This window comes from Aedes aegypti, chromosome 2, assembly GCF_002204515.2.
Source record: "Aedes aegypti strain LVP_AGWG chromosome 2, AaegL5.0 Primary Assembly, whole genome shotgun sequence".
NCBI classification, from domain to species: Eukaryota; Metazoa; Arthropoda; class Insecta; order Diptera; family Culicidae; genus Aedes; species Aedes aegypti.
This window is the reverse complement of record NC_035108.1, coordinates 351674538-351695088: the sequence shown is the minus strand read 5'-3', so window position 1 is coordinate 351695088 and position 20551 is coordinate 351674538. Positions and strand designations below refer to the sequence as shown.

The 20551-nt window shown below is 35.8% G+C and overlaps 3 protein-coding genes across 3 annotated transcripts; 1 reads left to right on the top strand and 2 right to left on the bottom strand.

The window, feature by feature from the left end:
• Nucleotides 1–5095: 5095 nt before the first annotated feature.
• LOC110676853 (glutathione S-transferase 1-like) lies at nucleotides 5096–5913 on the top strand. The gene is made up of 2 exons (XM_021846284.1): nucleotides 5096–5314; nucleotides 5367–5913. The coding sequence occupies exons 1-2, from the start codon at nucleotides 5168–5170 to the stop codon at nucleotides 5889–5891; spliced, it is 672 nt and encodes a 223-aa protein (XP_021701976.1). The 5' UTR covers nucleotides 5096–5167; the 3' UTR covers nucleotides 5892–5913.
• Nucleotides 5889–6868, bottom strand: LOC5569856 (glutathione S-transferase 1). Its single transcript, XM_001658702.2, has 3 exons — nucleotides 6593–6868; nucleotides 6333–6533; nucleotides 5889–6262 (listed from the first exon to the last, which is right to left on the bottom strand). The coding sequence occupies exons 1-3, from the start codon at nucleotides 6734–6736 to the stop codon at nucleotides 5942–5944; spliced, it is 666 nt and encodes a 221-aa protein (XP_001658752.1). The 5' UTR covers nucleotides 6737–6868; the 3' UTR covers nucleotides 5889–5941.
• Nucleotides 6869–12147: 5279 nt separating this feature from the next.
• Nucleotides 12148–13738, bottom strand: LOC110676856 (glutathione S-transferase 1-like). The gene is made up of 3 exons (XM_021846287.1): nucleotides 13306–13738; nucleotides 13044–13244; nucleotides 12148–12540 (listed from the first exon to the last, which is right to left on the bottom strand). Exons 1-3 carry the CDS (start codon nucleotides 13447–13449, stop codon nucleotides 12217–12219), a joined length of 669 nt encoding a protein of 222 aa, XP_021701979.1. The 5' UTR covers nucleotides 13450–13738; the 3' UTR covers nucleotides 12148–12216.
• Between the last annotated feature and the right edge of the window lie 6813 nt (nucleotides 13739–20551).

Genomic DNA, 20551 nt, shown 5'->3' with positions numbered 1-20551 from the left:
ACCCAGATAGTACTTCAAAAATTCCTACAGCAGTCTCCTTCCTAGGAAAACCTCTACTGAGATTCCTGCAGTAGTTTTCCAATCAATTTGTTCAGAAATTTCTCCAAGCATTACTCCAGAAAAATCCCTATATGGCTTTCTCTAAAAGTTGTTGCAAGGATTTCTCCAGCAATTCCTCCAGATATTTCCTCGGGCATCCCTCCATATGCTCCTGCAAAAATAGAAACCCTGAGTTCCTGTTGTTCTAAGGGTTCCTTCAGGAATTGCTCCAGGGATCCCTCCAGAAATTCCTTCAGGAAATGTAAAGATTTCTCCAAAAAAAATCAATTCATTAAAAAACCCTGAGAGAATTGTTGGGATGATTTCTGATGAAATTCCTGGAGGAATTTCTTGAGGAATTCTTGGAGGAATCCCCGGAAGAAGGTTTTGGAGGCCCGGAACGAATCTCTGGAGATATTTCAGAAGAAATCCCTTAGTGATTACTTAGGGTAATTCCTGATGAAATTCCAGGAGGAATTCATGGGACAACTTATGTAATAGTTTGTAGAGAAATTCTCGGAGGAATCACAGGAGTATTTTTGGATGCCCAGAGCGAAGCTAAAAAAAATCTTGGGATAATTCATGTAGCGAATGTAGCTGGCAGTATACCTGGAGGAAATCCTAAAGGAAACTTCCGAGGAAATTCGTAAAATGATTTCTTGTAGGATCCCTGGAGGAATTCCTTGTGAAAAAAACCATGGAGGAATTTCTAGTAGAAACCTAAAGGAATCCCTGTAGAAATATCAGGAGTAATTCCTAGAATAATTTCAAAAGGACTATCTGGAAAAATTCCTGCAAGTGTCCATAGAGAAATTTCTGGATAAATTACTGGAGAAGTATGCGGATTACTCTTTGAAGAGATTGAAGAAAGCCTTTTTTATGTCCGGCACTTACAACGCAAGCAAGGGTTATTAAGGTAGATTGCTATGAGGTTTTCGGTGTCAGCTGCAAAAAGGAGAACACGTCTATCTTCTAGCTCTGTACAAACGAAAGTGGACGATCGAATGTAGTTTATTTCCGATTTCAGCTATACTTATGTTAGTCTCCAGGAATCTAAACCGTTAAGCTCTCAACAATTTTGAATTACGTAATCGAAACGCGACTATTACTTTTAATTCATTTATTGTGCTCCCAAACAACACCGATCAGTGGCGGAGCACAACACCAACTGATCCACTACACGCATTCGTATAATAAGTTCAACACATCTCATAAGTCTAGGGATGTCTATTTCATTATTCTGACATGTATACATGTACTTAAGTGTTGGTATTCGACCACAGTATATTCTAAAAACAGTGAAGGCTCTGTAGAACGGACACTACAGCCTTGAAGACATCTTTGCAAGAATCACTGTAAATATTTTCCTGGAGAAATCCTCAGAGGAGCCTCTGGAAGGATTTTTGGAATGATCCCAGGTAACAATGATAGCTGAATAACAGCTTTTTATAGCAAAAATGCTGTTTATACAGCCTCTTTTCAGCTGAATAAACTGTTATTCAGCTACCAATGTTACCTGAGATATCAGGAGAAATCGCATAAAGAATCTTTGGAGGAGTCCTTGTCAGAACCGCATTTATAGGCGAGGAGGCGAGGGGGCCATGGCCCCAAAAATCTGGACAGACATATTAGTGATTAAACTTTCAAGAATAATTAGAATCAATGCAATGATACATTCTTTAGGGAATCACAAAATATGATTGGAAAGATTCATTTTTTCATATATAGATCCGCAACAATGGGCGAAAATTATGAAAATTACCTGAACATAACGAGAAACAAGAAGATTAAGAAAGATTCAAAACCGATTTGAATAAACAAGTAGAGTACCATCATGATGCTTAAATTCCTAACGATTTTCTATCGTGACTTTTCCAACTGTAACAAATGCTTTCTCAATGAATTTTAAAACTAGGTTCGAATGCATTTTATATATTGCAGTATAGGGCCTATTCCATTGAATATTAAATTTGAAAATTACTCTATCGATCACACTGCAGGGCTGGTTGTGTTTAAATGCCTTGATCATAGGAACTTCTAGATTGATAAAGAGACCAAAGAAAGGCCAGATAGGAGTCAAAAAGAGGCCGAAACGAACCAAGCAGGAAGCAGAAAAACAAATCGTAACCTAATAGTAACCAGAAGATCAGAGTTTGATTCTGCATCATAGAATCAAGCCATACATTTCTCTTATTCTTGTAATGCCTCGTGGAATTACGAGAGTATTACGGTATATACTTTTGTTTTACAGTATTACTATTTGTTCACGATTTTCTCAAGAAATTTCGTGAGAATTTAGGTATTTTTCCAAAGAATCAGAGAATATTCCAAATATTTCTCCAGGAGTTCATAAAGTGATTATTTACCGTGGAATTCCTCCAAGAATTTTCGTAAGGAATTCTTTTTACAATTTTGTTATGGATATCTCAAGAATATAACCATGATTTTTCCAAGAACAACCATAAAAATTACCTAAGTGATTCCATCAGGAATTTCTCCAAACATTATTTTTGAAATTTTTTAAGGAAGTCCTTCAGGATTTTATCCGATGATTCATCCATCGATTTCCTTAGTATGCACTCTAATATTTATGTTTAGAACATCTTCAAAAAATCTTCTGTGAGATCTCCTAGAGTAACATATGGAGAATTCGACTCAAGAATGAATAGAAAAACAAATATCTGGTGGAACTCCTAGTATAGTCTTTGGGAAAAAATCGTGGTAATCCGTAAGGAATTTACTGTATTTATTGGAGTGCTCAAGGATTAAAAAAAATCTAGAGAAAAATCTCATTCTTTGAAAAATCACTGGAAGAATTGGTAAAGAAATCTCTATGAGAATTTCTAGAGAAATTTCTGTATGAATCCATGACAAATCACTAAAAAACTTGAGACGAAATCTCTAAAAAAAGACCTGCCAACAGTCCTACACCAATTACTTAAAAAAAACTGTTTAACAACTTCATGTTCAACATCTTGACTATTAAAACATGATGAGAATAAGCATAAATTGAATTTAGGTACCAATTGAATTAAACCAGTAAATATATAAAATCTACAAAGATTACACTGCCCATAAAAGCATAACTGTCCCATATGAAAAAAGTAGGCATTGATAAAATGGCACTCATAGGTTGAAGTTTGTCTTCTCATACAAATATTCATAATTTTCTAGTACATTTCTACATACCATATTCATTCAATATAACGGCACAGACAACTCATTTTGCTTCTATTTATTAGCGAAAAATATAAACTTGAACATAACTCACGTTTTACAGTTGTTATCTGGGTTGAATGTTCATATAGAGACTGTTATGCCTTTTTTCAATATGGCATTGCATCAACTTCAAATGTTTCTGTGTTTTCTAAAGAGATGAGCCAGACTCGGGCTGCAAATCTCTTAAATAAAGATATCTGTCTATCTATCTATCAAATGTTTCCACAACATTTTCAAATAAAGTGTGTTAATTTTTATATGCATGGTAAAATATACATTAAAACATGGATGTCGCGACGAAAAAAGGTGTTGGCTAGAAAATCAACATGCGACAGTTATGCTTTTATGGGCAGTACAATATTATAGAAAACACTAGTTACATTAATTTAAATTTAAAATTTGTTTAAGTTCATAAGAAATTTAAAACCCCCCGGGCCCTCAAATTTGTAAATCCTGCCCTGGTCCTTGAAATAATCTCTGGATTAATTCCTGGAAAAGTTTCCAGAGGAGTGCTTGGGTAATTTTCCTAAAAAATCCCAGAGAAAATTTTACTGGAAGAATCTACGGTGGAATCACTAGAGGCATTCCTGTGGACACTCCTGAATAGATATGTGAGCCGCAAGTGATTCCTCTCAATACAAAAGTTGTAAAAAAGTGTTGAAATAGATTTCTCATATTCTAATTAAGTTTCTTTACTCAGGCAGACTAGTTTGTGTCTTTTTGTTATCATCGCATGGTTAACTAATTTTTAGTTGATTTTTTATATATTAGACTTCTGTGCTATCATCATGTGAAATTGACTTCGCCAAGCTTTACTGCAATCGAGCCCAGATAGTGAATGGTTTGCAATTGGAATCCTTTAGCATTGTTATAATAGTATCTTATTCAATTATTAAAAAATATATCTTTGTATTTGCATCTAGAATTATTCATTACACTCATTAGTATATGACGTACTCAGTATTGTTGCCATAATGTATTTAAGCCCAGGAAATTTCACCAGGGATTCTTCTATGAGTTCCCCCGAACTTTCTCTAATAAACTCTATCCAAGGATTTCTCCGATATGCTTTTTATCGATTTCTTCAGTGGTTACATCATGAATTGCTTCAACAATATCTTGAGGAATGCCTCAGAGTGTCTTTTCAGGAATTCAAGCATTTTGAAGATTACACTGTAAATTCTTTATGGAATTATTCGTAGGGTTGCTTTTTCCAAGATTCATGCTTTTTTTGTTTATTCTTGATATTCCTACATGATTTCTTTCATTTTTTTTTTTTTTTGAAAACTTAACAACGATAAAATAGATATTTGTGGAAATTAAATAATTCAGAAAAAATCCCATGAGCTGTTTCCGTTCTTGAAAGAGAAAAACAAAATATTATTAACTACCTAATTGAGAAAAATGTCAAAAATATATGCAGTTCTAAGCGTCCTCAATTTCTATCTAGTGTGATGATGGAAGTAGCTTATCATTTTTAGGTGATATATTTAACAAATGTTTTCAGTTGTCAAGGTCTAATCAATTCCAAAACCAAATCAAATTCAAAAATCTTGTCTTCCTCTATCAGTTAACAATTAGCAGCTTTTGCAAGAGCCATGTTCAACAATTTGTTTGCCTATAAACAGTTCAAATTGGATTTATATACCAAAATCTTGAACAAAAAAATATTTAAAGGCTTGTAAAACCTTTTCAAATGTACTCAGTCCTCCTGATAACTTTCGTAAATGCAAAGCGCAGCTATGACAATATTTTAAAGTTCATGAAGCTGCCACAGTCTTATCTCGTCACTTTTCACAGTCATCGAGCTCAGCAGCAGTTATCTACATTTCGTTTTATTCCCATAACATTTTTGTCAGCACAACCATTCAGTTTACTGGTCGCAGTTGATAAGCGCACATCTCCAAACATGAGTTCCAAAATAGTGCTGCATACAACCCGTCGCACCCCCGGAGGACGAGCTGTTCAAATCTTGTCCCACATTTTGGGGCTGGATCTCGATCTCAAGTTTGTCGATCTGTCCAAAAAGGAACAGATGAGCGAGGAGTTTCTCAAGGTAGGTGGCAACTCAATTAGAGATGATCTTTCATAACTCTCGATCTTTTCAGTTAAACCCATTCCACACGATACCGACCATTGACGACGATGGTGTTCCGGTGTACGACAGCCATGCCATTCTCGTCTATCTGGTGTCCAAGTACGCCAAGGATCGGGATCTCTTTCCGGAGGATCCCGTCATCCAAGCTCGCATCAACGCTTGGTTCCACTTCGACTCCGGAGTTTTGTTTCCGAGACTGCGTGGTGCCGTTGAACCAGTGTTCTACTTTGGTCTGAAGAAGATTCCCCGGGATCGAATGGAAGCAATTGAGGCGGCTTACGATCTATTCGAAGGAGCGCTGAAGGGCGATTTCCTGGTAGGAGATTCGTTGACGCTGGCGGATATAAGCGTAACCACTTGTTTGGTGTCCTTGAATGGAGTTTGCCCTATGGAGGAGTCTAAATATCCGAAAAGCTGCGCTTTTCTTAAACGGATGGAACAGTCAATGCCGTGCTACAAGGAGTTCAACGCTGAAGTGTTGGAAGAGACCAAGGTATTTCTAAAGCAGAAACTGGATGAAAACAATAAGAAATAAAATCAACCACTGTGAATTACTAGCTTTTATTAGTTTGATTAGAGTTCAACTCAAGCCTTGCGAGCATTGGTCTCCATGAGGTTTTTCATAATAGCCGGTAACTCCACAGCCCCTTGGTCGTTCAATTCTTCGAAGTAGGGCAGTGCCTTCAAGCGGTTCAACCAAGCGTAGATCTTCGGATATTTGTCCCGGTCCATCGGAATTAATCCCATCGCGGTGGAGACAGTGGACCCGCAGCTAAGATCTGCGATAGTCAGAGAGTTTCCTGCGATGAAGTCATCGGTCAGGGCATCTTCCAGCAGTTGGTAAGCCGACTCCACGTAAGCAGCCTTTTCCGCCGGAATTTCACTTCCTCCCATCAGAATTTGTTCCTACAATGTTTAATAAAGTCAATTAACTATTTCGAACCTGTAAATTATCTGCCACACTATGAAGACTAACAGTAATGAACCGCAAACGAGCGAACAGGACTCCACAATCAAAGTATAAGGCAGCATTAACTTTCGCCTGTTCAGCCAAATCCTTCGGGTACAAACTATCGTCCTTCCCATACTTGGATACCAAATAGATCATGATGGCATGGCTATCACGAACAATTATCCCACCATCATCCAGCACCGGAATCGTATGTTGAGGATTCATCTGTTGAAAAGTAACGTTTAAGTCTCAATCTGTACCACCAATCTTCCAACAACCTGTACCTTGAGAAATTTCGGGTCCAAATGTTCCCTCTCTAGCAGATTCATAACTTTGCGTTCCAATTCGATTCCCAGCGCTACCGCACAGAGATCCACAGCTCGCGAAGGTGGACTTAAGTAGAGCGTGTATACAATTGGTTTGGTCATTGTCGTTTTATTTCCGAGTAAGTTAGATTCAACCAAATGGATAGGTAGGAGATAAGTATCCAATTAAATTGATTTGAATGCTTGAAGCTTCATTTATGTACGTTTGAGTCTGTTACTCATATTACCAGCTCAATTGGAACAAACGGAATAAAAAAAATTGGATGAGTAATCAAATACATAGTCAAACAATAAGAAATCGTTTGTAAATCATTCATGCCACATTTGTCATGAAAATCAAAGCGGAAATCGATTTACCCATTAGGCGACACACAAATCGTCTAATCACTTCTTTGATGTATATTCTATAACGCCTTTGATTGAATACGAATAAAAACCACATCACAAATGTTCAAGATCACAAATCTGGGGATCCAAATAATACCTTGTGCTAAAAAGTTTAAGTAATTGATCACCGCAAGTGAGTAGTCAATCGATAAAATTTTCAAATACATTGCCTGTTTGGTTTCTCAGATATGTGCTCACGAAAACACAAGGTGTGCGTTTATTCTATGTTCACCTTAATCACATTTGTGTTACCGGATCTGGTGTGAGTTGATTCAACAGTTAACGATTGTATTCATTACTTATTGCGATTGCAAGTTCAAAGAAGGTATTCCCGTGAAAAATTAATGGTTACCTTTTGTTAGCTGTTTGTCGATTTTTAATTCAGCTATCAACTTATATTCCGGTCGAAAAGTTTTCTTAAACAGTAATACTAACCAAATTTTTTTTTCTGGGAATTCTGTTAGAAATTCCTTCAGAGATGTTTAAGGTATTTTCCCTGGATTCATCAATGAATTTTCTTTATAACTTTATAAGCCATCCCACAAAATTTTTCAAGTATATTTTTTTTCGAGGGTTGCTCAAAAGTTTTTACAGAATTTTTGGATGTAGAAGAAATATCTCCGACTTTCTGAAATTCGTTCAGATATTCCTCGACAAATTCCTAAAGAGATATCAAGATTTTCTTCAAGAGTTTTCATAGACCACTTCCTTTTTCGCAAATCAAACAGTAACTTATTCAGATGAATTCTCTACATTATCCTCTGAATTCATACCGGAATCGCTCCAAAATTCATGCAGGAATGAACCTAACCCTATCATTCACATGAAACTGAAAACAAAAAAGTTAGACCAACTGATTTTTCGGGTCCACCCTAAGTTACAACTTTTAGAATCAATGTACTTAGCTTTTAAAGCAGTGAAGCAAATGAAGAGTTTGATTGAAAGTGTCTTCGACAAAGTTGTTCAAAATAAGACTTTCTAAAAGTTTGCAGAAGAGTGCAGCCACAAACTTTATCATGAGCATGAGCTTCAACATGGATGACCGCTTCGTAGCTGAGAGAGACTCGCGAAGAGGAAAAATATCAACGTCATATGCAGCCCAGATTCCACTGTCACGAAACGTCAAATGCAGCCAAACGCAATATTTTTTGCTGGGGTGTTCATGTGAAGGTTTGAACGGCTTGCGCATGATTGATATAAACACGGAGTGGAATAAGAAAACTCTCAGCAATCACAGAAAAAGAAGACCGACTTCGCGAGTCTCGTCTCAGCTTCGTAGTTGCACTCCGTGATTGACCAGAACAATCGAAGTGTACACAAATCGAGAGTTCAATGTTAAAAAATCAATAACGGTGCCGCTCATAGGTCCAGTTTTTCGAATAGCTGCCAAAAACCCAATTTCCAAACTTAGTTTTAAGTTGAAAAACAAAATTAAACATTCATCTACACTCTACAGTATCAGATAGTTGAGAAAACGTATGAGAATTTACAAGGAAACATATTGACTAACATTTTTGGACTCTAGTTAGCGGCACATGTTCAAAACCTAAATTTTTGCTTCAAAACTCGACTAAATAATTTTTACCAAAACTCGGTAAAATTTAGGTTTTAGCAGATTTTTTTTCTGATCGATAACTCTCTCTTATCTAGATTCAGTATAACCGAATGCAAATTTATTTTCAAGTGTCGGATACCTTATTAAATAAACGCTTATTATAGTAGGTACGTCAAATCTTTAAATAACAGCATCTTTATAGTATAAATTTCGCTCCCCACCACTCATTGCGTACATATTTTATACAAACATGCTTTTAAGACCAAGGAATCAATAAAAGAAGATCCATCTTGCCTAAGTTTGCCTAAACGTTAGTTTTATTTGAAAAAAAAAGTTGAGGGCATCAAAATGTATTAATAGCAACCATTTTGTTAGAATTGAAAAACCAAAAACAGTGACAATGTCCAAAATAGAACCTTCAACTCAAAATCATGTTTCAAAACACTATTTATGGCTAAAAATAGTAAATTATTTGGAATGAAGTATTTTTGCCATGATTTTTTTAGAACTGCACCACTATGCGCCGCTGCTGATCATCTGTCTTTACAACGATTGCACATTTGCTAGTGAAACTAACATAGCCTAAACAAACACACATTAAACAAATTACATCCAAAATTTCAATAGAAAACACCCGACAGGTTGAAAGCTGTAGCCATTTAAAAGTGGTGCAATTTGATTCCGTACACCCTTTACTATGGTGAGTCATCATGTGCTAACGGTGTTGGCGGTAATTTGTTTCAATAAAACAGCGCACCATGTCTCACTGCAAATCAAACTTTTTAGTTTCTGCAACTAAAATTCCTTGAACGTCTGATGTAAAGAAGAAGGGACATATGTTTTTTTAAATTTGGGAATCCTGATCGTGCCGAAATTACCACAAAACTCCCGAAAAGCTAAAAATAGTAATGAAAAATACAGCAAAAAGGGCTCATTTGCTATGATCAATGAAGGCAGCCACTTGATCAATGATGTTTTTTATGAAATAGTCCAAATAATTTGCAAAGGCTCAGATTAAACTCAGATTTTGACGTTGGATAACGTCTTTCGGCAACATATGGGGGGGGGGGTACAATTCAGAAAAACGAAAAATTGAGCATGTAACGAAAAATGGTCAGGTTTTGACCGCTAATAACTCGGTCATTTATTGATAGATTTTCAATATTTATCCATGAATCGATTGGAAATTTATCTACGCGTCGATTCAAATAGAGGACACAAACTATTGCCCAGACAACCGGAAATCGCATGAAAGTTCACGTTACAACTCGTTTATTCATACTAATTACATCAAACCCGCAAAATACCGTGGATAAACTCGTCAGATTGATGAGCTTCCTCGCATAAAACACTTCTTTTATGAGTTCATTTGTACATTTTGTTTCGTCCCGTACACTCGTACAAAGTAAGTCGAATCAATCCGTAGCAGCTGTCAAATCAACATTTGTTATCATAAGTTAACGGGACTCTCTCAAAAATTCAACTGTTGCAAAGTAAATTTAAAATTCAGAAAGTAATGTCATGCTAAGGAAAAGATAAGACAAAATATAATCAGCTATTTGTCATATCTAAACTTAAGGTGTAACGGCTTGTCGTTTAGAAGGGTCGAACAAAAGGAAGGGTGAACCTCTGAATTCGCAACTTCCTTCCAAAAAAGTGGATTTCAAAACTGTCACTGAACGTGCAAAATTGGAGAAAACACGTTTCTCCGGAATGCGCGCTTTCTTCCAAAAATGCAATGGTAAATGTTGATAATTGTATCGAAATGAGCAATCAGTTCGATGCTTTAGATAAATTTTCCGAACATCAAATCGAAGCAGCCTCTAGCCCATGCTCATTGAATCAAGTGGGGGAACAAAGAGTACCACCAATCGTGGTCAGTTGTTCCGAATTTGGAGGATTCAGGCAGGAGATCTTGAATTCCATTAAGGATTTTTTTAAAGCTTTTGACGACAAAACTGAACGTTTGTTCCAGGTCGTCTTGAAAGTTCTCTCAAGTGGCTATAGCCTATAATAATAATATAACCTATAAGTCACCTGGAGATATCAAAAATGGAATAACTGATATACTTGAATTTTCCCCAGTCCAAGTAATCATTATGAAAAAGAGAACCCAATCTGGCTTCTGATTTTATTTTTCTAACTGAACAATTGAATCCAATGATTGTTGCAATGTTCAAAACCACCACTATGACTGAAGCAGTCTAAGTTGGTGTAAAATTTACTAATCAAATAGTTATTGGCTTACGTTTTTCTAATGGATCCAATAAATAATTATTTATTCTTCTTCTTGGCATTTACGTCCTCACTGGGACAGAGCCTGCTTCTCAGCGTAATGTACTTATGAGCAGTTCCACAGTTATTAACTGAGAGCTTTCTTTGCCAAAGTTGCCATTTTCGCATTCGTACATCGTGTGGCAGGTACTATGATACTCTATGCCCAGGGAAGTCAAGGAAATTTCCTTTACGAAAAGATCCTGGACCGACCCAGACACCTTCAGCATGGCTTTGCTTTGTAGCCGTGGACTCTAACCGCTCGGCTAAGGAAGGCCCCCTAATAATAATATTAATATATTTAATTTTTTTTTAATTGGATCGCTCGTTCTTTGAATGGTAAAGAGGATGAGCTGTTTAATTTTCTTACAGCTAGCAACGTGCATATAGCAGTTATTACTGAAACCTATTTAAAACCTGTATCTTAACTCAAAACTGGACAAACATTTGAAAAGGGCTCAAGAGGTCTTGAGCCTTTTTTCGGAAACGTTGCTGTTGAGCCCATTTTTGCCCGCCCACGCAAACGAACACCACTATCAAGAAGATTAGTGTTAGCTCTTCCTGATAGTGGTATTGGTGAGCGCGATCGAGTTGAATTGGGCTCAACAGCGTCTTGCAAAGCCATTGTTTACCAATGTCGATGTGCCCTTTTGAAATGTTTGTCCAGAAAAGACATCCTAACTTTTTTGTTTATCGTAACGATCGACTTGATGGGGCATGTGGGGGACTTGCAATCATCATTCATAGGCGTATAAAACAACATGTTTCGTCATTTGTAACTAATGTTTTTGAAGCTTTAGGTGTTTCTGTTGAAACACAGCATGGTAAATATACTTTCATAGCTGCCTATTTGCCTTTTCAATGCTCTGGACAGCAAGTAAATTTGCTCTAATCTGACTTGCAAAAATTGACTCGCTTAAGTCAAAATGTTTTGTCCTTGGTGACTTTAACGCCAAACATCGGTCATGGAATAATTCTCAAAGTAATTCCAACGGCAGAATTTTATTTGATGAGTGCTCTTCAGGGTATTTCTCAAAAAATAGCCTGATAGCCCTATGTGTTTTTCCTCTTCTAGAAACCCTTCTACGATTAATTTGGTCTTAACCGAAATTAGTAACCTTTGTAGCCAACTGATTACACACGAAGTTGATTCTGATCATGTCCCTGTTATATTTCAAATATCCCATGAAGCGATTCTCAATCCTATCAGCTTCAAATTCAATTATTTTCAAGCCGATTGGAATACATATGAAACATACATTGATAGTAAAATTTTATTTTATCAACAAATATTTTGTTTTTTTTTTTTCTCGTATTTTAAATTGCAATAAAAGATATGAGTATGAGTTTCAAAGAATATAAAAAATTATGCCTTTTGAGCATTCTTCTCCTTCTGCGACAGGACAAACTGCGCCACCTGCTCGGCTCCACTTCCGTTGGCTGCCTCGTAGTAGGGCAGCGCCTTCAAGCGGTCCAGCCAGCCGTAGATCTTCGGGAACTTCTCCTTATCCATCGGAATTACTCCCATAATCGACGAAACGCTCGAAACGCAACTGAAATCCGCGATTGTCAGCGAATTTCCCACGATATAGTCATCCACCAGGGTATCCTCCAACAGTTGGTAAGCCTTTTGCACATATTCGGCACGATCCGCTGGAATCTCAGACCCTCCGGCGAAAAGGATTGGTTCCTATGAGGTGCGAAAAATTGACAGAGTAAGTTCAGAGTCCAAGATGTGTTTTAAGGTGTGGCTTATATTTCACAAGTTCTCAAAACCAAAAGTTCGCGTTATCTTCTGAACTAGAAAACAAACATAAGAAGAGAAACCTCAAATTTGGAGTAAAACATATTTAAATTATCAGCAATCTTTTTGCATGAAAATTCACGTTTTTAGGTGCTAAAAAACCTTCATTGAGTACTTTTGTAGTTCAAAGACAATCGAATCTTCTTCAAATGCAAAAAGCTTCACAAATGGTCAAGTATTCATGAAGTTATGATCAAACAAACTCAATTTATTAGTGAAATGATGGAAAATCAGAGCAACCTACGTTAAACTAGTACTAGTTGTAGTTTAAAACTATTTTATGTTCTATTTTATGTGATTTGAGTTGTTTAAGCTACTGTTTAAAAAAATAATACAAAAATAAGCCACACACTACTGCATAGGTATTTATCACGCTCGAGAATACTTACACACACAAACCGCAAACGAGCGAACAGGACACCGCTCTCGAAGTGAAGAGCAGCATTCAGTTTGGCTTGCTTAACCAGTTCTTTCGAGTAGAGACTGTCATCTTTGCCGTACTTTGACACCAGATAAATCATAATTGCATGACTTTCACAAACGATGGTACCGTTATCGTCTAGCACCGGCACGGTGTGTTGAGGGTTCATCTTTGAAAATAATACAGAAAATTACATTTAGCATCACCCGAAATTGCTTCGATCTACAAACCTTCATAAATTCCGGTGTAAGATGCTCTTTGGTCAACAAATTGACCGTTTTTTGTTCCAATTCAAGGCCCAGCGCTTTGGCACAGAGTTCCACTGCCCGACAGGGTGGGCTCACATGGAGCGTGTACAAAATGAGCTTCGTCATTGTGGAGCAGATAATTTGTTCTTGGAGAGCAGTAGTGAATTTGTGACCGGTTCGTTTGCCGGCCTAAGTGAAACTGATGATGATCGTCGATGAAATGGACCTGTTTTGATTTGATCTGTATTGGTGCCAAAGTGGATACCTACATAAAATGTATGTAATATTATGTTTACACGTAAAATCGTGAGTTTTCTTGATAACGTTATTATGGTCGATCATCACTGTATCTCTGCGATACTCTGAATACCCAAATCTCTCTTGTTTCTATGTATTTAGACATAACACAGTCACTAAGTACACCCATTAGATAAAGAGTTCGCTTGAGATAGACAGTACGAGCGGGGTGACGGTAGCACGAGTACTGAGGACTGAAGAGTTAGTGAGGTATCGAGATATAGATTATTTTTTTAACGATTCCATATTAAGAAAACCACTAATTGAACTTTAAAACATTACTTCACTATTGCAAAAGAAAATATAGAACACTAAAAATCGCTAGTAAGGGGAGCAAATACCTTTAAACTCTAAAATGTTTCATATGTTTACTGTCCACCAGATACCTACATTCGAAATAGTAAGTTTTAATTTAAACTATTCAACTATTTTTTACATATTTTTTTCAGAAATGTCGCGATCTTTGTGTTTCTTACAAATTTCATTAGGAAATGTAAATGTCGCATATTTTATTTGCAGTTTTATGATGTACTTTCCATGATCTTTATGCAATCTTTGAAGTACAGTAAAACGGAGTACCGTCAAACGGGGTGACTTGCAACACATTGTAATTTACAACCAAATTTCACTATAAAACACATGTATCAAAAGAAACTTTGTAGTGAATCGGTGGTACAATAAGTGTGAGTCACAATTAAAATAGTGGCCATTATTCAAACAGTTATTAGAAATATGTTCCCACATTAAAAGTTCAAGTAGGAATTTACACTTTTAGATGACATGTAGATCATGGTTTTGGCTGGTTGAAGTTGAACAGTGTTGCAAGTCACCCCGTTTGACGGTATCTTTGATAATGTGAGTAACTTTGATAGACCCAGAACATACAAAACTAAATAACATAATTTCTGTTAATCAGTTAAGCAAAACTAAAGCGAAAGCTAATAATTGGGTAAATGTCCCAATAGTTGAGGTACTAAGCACGATTCAACTTCATTTAGCCGCTGCAAATTCGAAAAGCACAGCGAATGTACATATTGTTGTTGTAAGGGAAGTAACATGCGTCCCCAATATGCGTCGTACTGAAGCGCTTCTTACGGAAAAGTTTCAGACAATTCGGCAGAGAAAAACCCCTCAATCCAAAGTGAATCATGAAAGTGCCCAAGTGGTTCTGCACCAAATTTCATCAATTTTGAAGCATTTTAAACGATGTTTTCAACTATTTCGAGTATCAACAAGCCAATACGTTGATTGGCAGTGTCGGTTCTATGACTAACTCAATGAAACTATGTCGTATAAATGTCACTACCGCAACTACAGGAACACCTACAACTAATGGATCCCTTACCCTATAATACATCAAATCAGAGCTATTTTCGTTGGAATCGAGAACATTTGAGGCTTTGTATTGTAATGTTAGAAGTTGACGCGATTTTAGCATTTCTAAAACTCCTCTCTTTGGGGACGGACCTGGTGTAGTGGTTAGAACACTCGCCTCTCACGCCGAGGACCTGGGATCGAATCCCATCCCCGACATAGTCACTTATGATGTAAAAAGTTATAAAGACGACTTCCTTCGGAAGGGAAGTAAAGCCGTTGGTCCCGAGATGAACTAGCCTAGGGCTAAAAATCTCGTTAATAAAGTCAAACCAACCAACATCCTCTCTTTGACAGAGTAGTGTTTGATCCTTCGACCTTGACGCTAGCCTTTGCGTGGGCGAGCGATGAACATTTGTTCGGCGAACAATGTGATTGTCGAATTATTTCGCGAATCCGGTTAGGCGTGTTGTTTTCATATTGTGTATGCAACGGATTTTATTAAACAATTGTTTTACTAAGTTATTGAACAAAAACTACCCAAAACCATGATTTTTTATGAAAAAAGGTAAAATTTTCTTTGAATTATTGGTTGTATTTGCCAGAAATTACAATTTTACTGTTTAACCAAATTTTATGAAGCAATGACAAATGCAAATATTTTTAAAAATTTCATTAATTTTTTTTTTTTAATTTATGAGAAATTGCTTCTAAGACCTTTCTGAAGATTCAACAAATAAGAATAACCAGTTTCAGCTTTACGTGTAACCGACAAATATTTGACAAATATTATATTTTACGTTGAATATTCATGTTTTTGGGCAGTTTTGGCCAAGTAAATAAGTCATATCAATTTGCTGTACCCACAATTTAAAACAAACTAAATTTGCTTCAAAAACATGTGAAAAGATTTAGAATTGGTTATGTTTTCCTGAAGTTATGGCCAAACAAAAATGTTTTTTTAGTAAAAAGAGGAAAAATTTGGAGAAAACTATTTTTAACTAAGGATAGTTTTGATTTTAGACAAATTTGAAATTCGGCAAACTGTTCGTAAATTTAATTTTGAACAGAATGATACTAAGAACTTCAAAACTGATTGGAAAATAACAAAGTTATGAAGACTTCACTGAAGGTCATATTTCATAACTTGAAAATTCACCTTCAAGTCGCTTGGCTTAAAATTCGAAGTTTACATTTTTATGTGATTTAAATTCAAAAAAGCACACGATTTTTTGGTTCTGAGACATTTGGAAAAATAAGCCACACCCTAATGCTCAGTGCACCGCTTCAAACCCAGAAAATAGCTAAGGGCGCCACAATCTTTAAAAGTTTGGAAAACTCTGGTCTAGTGTGGTGCTTCCTTCAAAGGACAAATCGTCCAGTGGAAGCATTGACGTGTCGGTGTCTTTTTAAATACTTTTTTTTCTTTCTATTTCAATCCTTTCTCTACTAATTAACAATTGTTATTTTTTCATGGTTGGATGTTATAATAATTGCAAACATTTCCTTTGCACAACTATAAGGCTCAGGATTGTTTATAACTTGATCCATATTTTCAGCCTAATGATTTAATCAAAGCTTTCAGCCTGTCATCCTTTGAGTCTTAAAAATGTTGGGTCTCAAAACATTGCGAACCTATATGCACTACCGGTCGAACAACCTTTTTAACTGCTTGGAATAACGACTTTATTAGTCTTTCGGCTTTTTAGGATATTGAATAATACAGAGATCAAAAGGCCCGTGTAAACCGAAAACTTCGATAGTGTATGAGTTCTTCCACATCTTTGCGTTTCAATGTCTGTTTTAAGGATCTTCAAATCTACGATCAGTTGTTAAAAAGTCATTTTCTAATATTTTTTTGTTTTTTATTTTGAAATTAATGGCATGCATCCATATTTGTCTCGATTTGGAAGGGTCGCAAAACGGAACCGGTTCAATTAATGGTTCCGGAGTTATTCCGGATTCCGTTGGTATTAACTTCCGAAATACGATTTTTTAAATCATTTCACTTTTTGACTGGTGCTTTTCGATATTTTTACTCATAAAACCACATAGAGTTAGGTATTTTTGACCTATATGGACACGAAACCCCGTTTACTTGTGCTAGATATGTTCCGAAAGCCCAGAGGGAGGTGATCATTCCCTCACTCTTCATGTTTTGTCAAATAATGAGTAGAAATGATCATAAGAAAGTTCTACGACCTTCTGGAAAGACCTAGTCCCACCGAAAGTCTTGACGAAAGTGGCCCATTCAATGATGCTGTATAAACCCTCCATGCGACATATGGGGATTTTTTTTATTTCCGTACGGGTTTGGGTCTATTTCATTATTCTGACATGTATACATGTACTTAAGTGTTGGTATTCGACCACAGTATATTCTAAAAACAGTGAAGGCTCTGTAGAACGGACACTACAGCCTTGAAGACATCTTTGCAAGAATCACTGTAAATATTTTCCTGGAGAAATCCTCAGAGGAGCCTCTGGAAGGATTTTTGGAATGATCCCAGGTAACAATGATAGCTGAATAACAGCTTTTTATAGCAAAAATGCTGTTTATACAGCCTCTTTTCAGCTGAATAAACTGTTATTCAGCTACCAATGTTACCTGAGATATCAGGAGAAATCGCATAAAGAATCTTTGGAGGAGTCCTTGTCAGAACCGCATTTATAGGCGAGGAGGCGAGGGGGCCATGGCCCCAAAAATCTGGACAGACATATTAGTGATTAAACTTTCAAGAATAATTAGAATCAATGCAATGATACATTCTTTAGGGAATCACAAAATATGATTGGAAAGATTCATTTTTTCATATATAGATCCGCAACAATGGGCGAAAATTATGAAAATTACCTGAACATAACGAGAAACAAGAAGATTAAGAAAGATTCAAAACCGATTTGAATAAACAAGTAGAGTACCATCATGATGCTTAAATTCCTAACGATTTTCTATCGTGACTTTTCCAACTGTAACAAATGCTTTCTCAATGAATTTTAAAACTAGGTTCGAATGCATTTTATATATTGCAGTATAGGGCCTATTCCATTGAATATTAAATTTGAAAATTACTCTATCGATCACACTGCAGGGCTGGTTGTGTTTAAATGCCTTGATCATAGGAACTTCTAGATTGATAAAGAGACCAAAGAAAGGCCAGATAGGAGTCAAAAAGAGGCCGAAACGAACCAAGCAGGAAGCAGAAAAACAAATCGTAACCTAATAGTAACCAGAAGATCAGAGTTTGATTCTGCATCATAGAATCAAGCCATACATTTCTCTTATTCTTGTAATGCCTCGTGGAATTACGAGAGTATTACGGTATATACTTTTGTTTTACAGTATTACTATTGTTCACGATTTTCTCAAGAAATTTCGTGAGAATTTAGGTATTTTTCCAAAGAATCAGAGAATATTCCAAATATTTCTCCAGGAGTTCATAAAGTGATTATTTACCGTGGAATTCCTCCAAGAATTTTCGTAAGGAATTCTTTTTACAATTTTGTTATGGATATCTCAAGAATATAACCATGATTTTTCCAAGAACAACCATAAAAATTACCTAAGTGATTCCATCAGGAATTTCTCCAAACATTATTTTTGAAATTTTTTAAGGAAGTCCTTCAGGATTTTATCCGATGATTCATCCATCGATTTCCTTAGTATGCACTCTAATATTTATGTTTAGAACATCTTCAAAAAATCTTCTGTGAGATCTCCTAGAGTAACATATGGAGAATTCGACTCAAGAATGAATAGAAAAACAAATATCTGGTGGAACTCCTAGTATAGTCTTTGGGAAAAAATCGTGGTAATCCGTAAGGAATTTACTGTATTTATTGGAGTGCTCAAGGATTAAAAAAATCTAGAGAAAAATCTCATTCTTTGAAAAATCACTGGAAGAATTGGTAAAGAAATCTCTATGAGAATTTCTAGAGAAATTTCTGTATGAATCCATGACAAATCACTAAAAAACTTGAGACGAAATCTCTAAAAAAAGACCTGCCAACAGTCCTACACCAATTACTTAAAAAAAACTGTTTAACAACTTCATGTTCAACATCTTGACTATTAAAACATGATGAGAATAAGCATAAATTGAATTTAGGTACCAATTGAATTAAACCAGTAAATATATAAAATCTACAAAGATTACACTGCCCATAAAAGCATAACTGTCCCATATGAAAAAAGTAGGCATTGATAAAATGGCACTCATTAGGTTGAAGTTTGTCTTCTCATACAAATATTCATAATTTTCTAGTACATTTCTACATACCATATTCATTCAATATAACGGCACAGACAACTCATTTTGCTTCTATTTATTAGCGAAAAATATAAACTTGAACATAACTCACGTTTTACAGTTGTTATCTGGGTTGAATGTTCATATAGAGACTGTTATGCCTTTTTTCAATATGGCATTGCATCAACTTCAAATGTTTCTGTGTTTTCTAAAGAGATGAGCCAGACTCGGGCTGCAAATCTCTTAAATAAAGATATCTGTCTATCTATCTATCAAATGTTTCCACAACATTTTCAAATAAAGTGTGTTAATTTTTATATGCATGGTAAAATATACATTAAAACATGGATGTCGCGACGAAAAAAGGTGTTGGCTAGAAAATCAACATGCGACAGTTATGCTTTTATGGGCAGTACAATATTATAGAAACACTAGTTACATTAATTTAAATTTAAAATTTGTTTAAGTTCATAAGAAATTTAAAACCCCCCGGGCCCTCAAATTTGTAAATCCTGCCCTGGTCCTTGAAATAATCTCTGGATTAATTCCTGCGAAAAGTTTCCAGAGGAGTGCTTTGGGTAATTTTCCTAAAAAATCCCAGAGAAAATTTTACTGGAAGAATCTACGGTGGAATCACTAGAGGCATTCCTGTGGACACTCCTGAATAGATATGTGAGCCGCAAGTGATTCCTCTCAATACAAAAGTTGTAAAAAAGTGTTGAAATAGATTTCTCATATTCTAATTAAGTTTCTTTACTCAGGCAGACTAGTTTGTGTCTTTTTGTTATCATCGCATGGTTAACTAATTTTTAGTTGATTTTTTATATATTAGACTTCTGTGCTATCATCATGTGAAATTGACTTCGCCAAGCTTTACTGCAATCGAGCCCAGATAGTGAATGGTTTGCAATTGGAATCCTTTAGCATTGTTATAATAGTATCTTATTCAATTATTAAAAAATATATCTTTGTATTTGCATCTAGAATTATTCATTACACTCATTAGTATATGACGTACTCAGTATTGTTGCCATAATGTATTTAAGCCCAGGAAATTTCACCAGGGATTCTTCTATGAGTTCCCCCGAACTTTCTCTAATAAACTCTATCCAAGGATTTCTCCGATATGCTTTTTATCGATTTCTTCAGTGGTTACATCATGAATTGCTTCAACAATATCTTGAGGAATGCCTCAGAGTGTCTTTTCAGGAATTCAAGCATTTTGAAGATTACACTGTAAATTCTTTATGGAATTATTCGTAGGGTTGCTTTTTCCAAGATTCATGCTTTTTTGTTTATTCTTGATATTCCTACATGATTTCTTTCATTTTTTTTTTTTTTTGAAAACTTAACAACGATAAAATAGA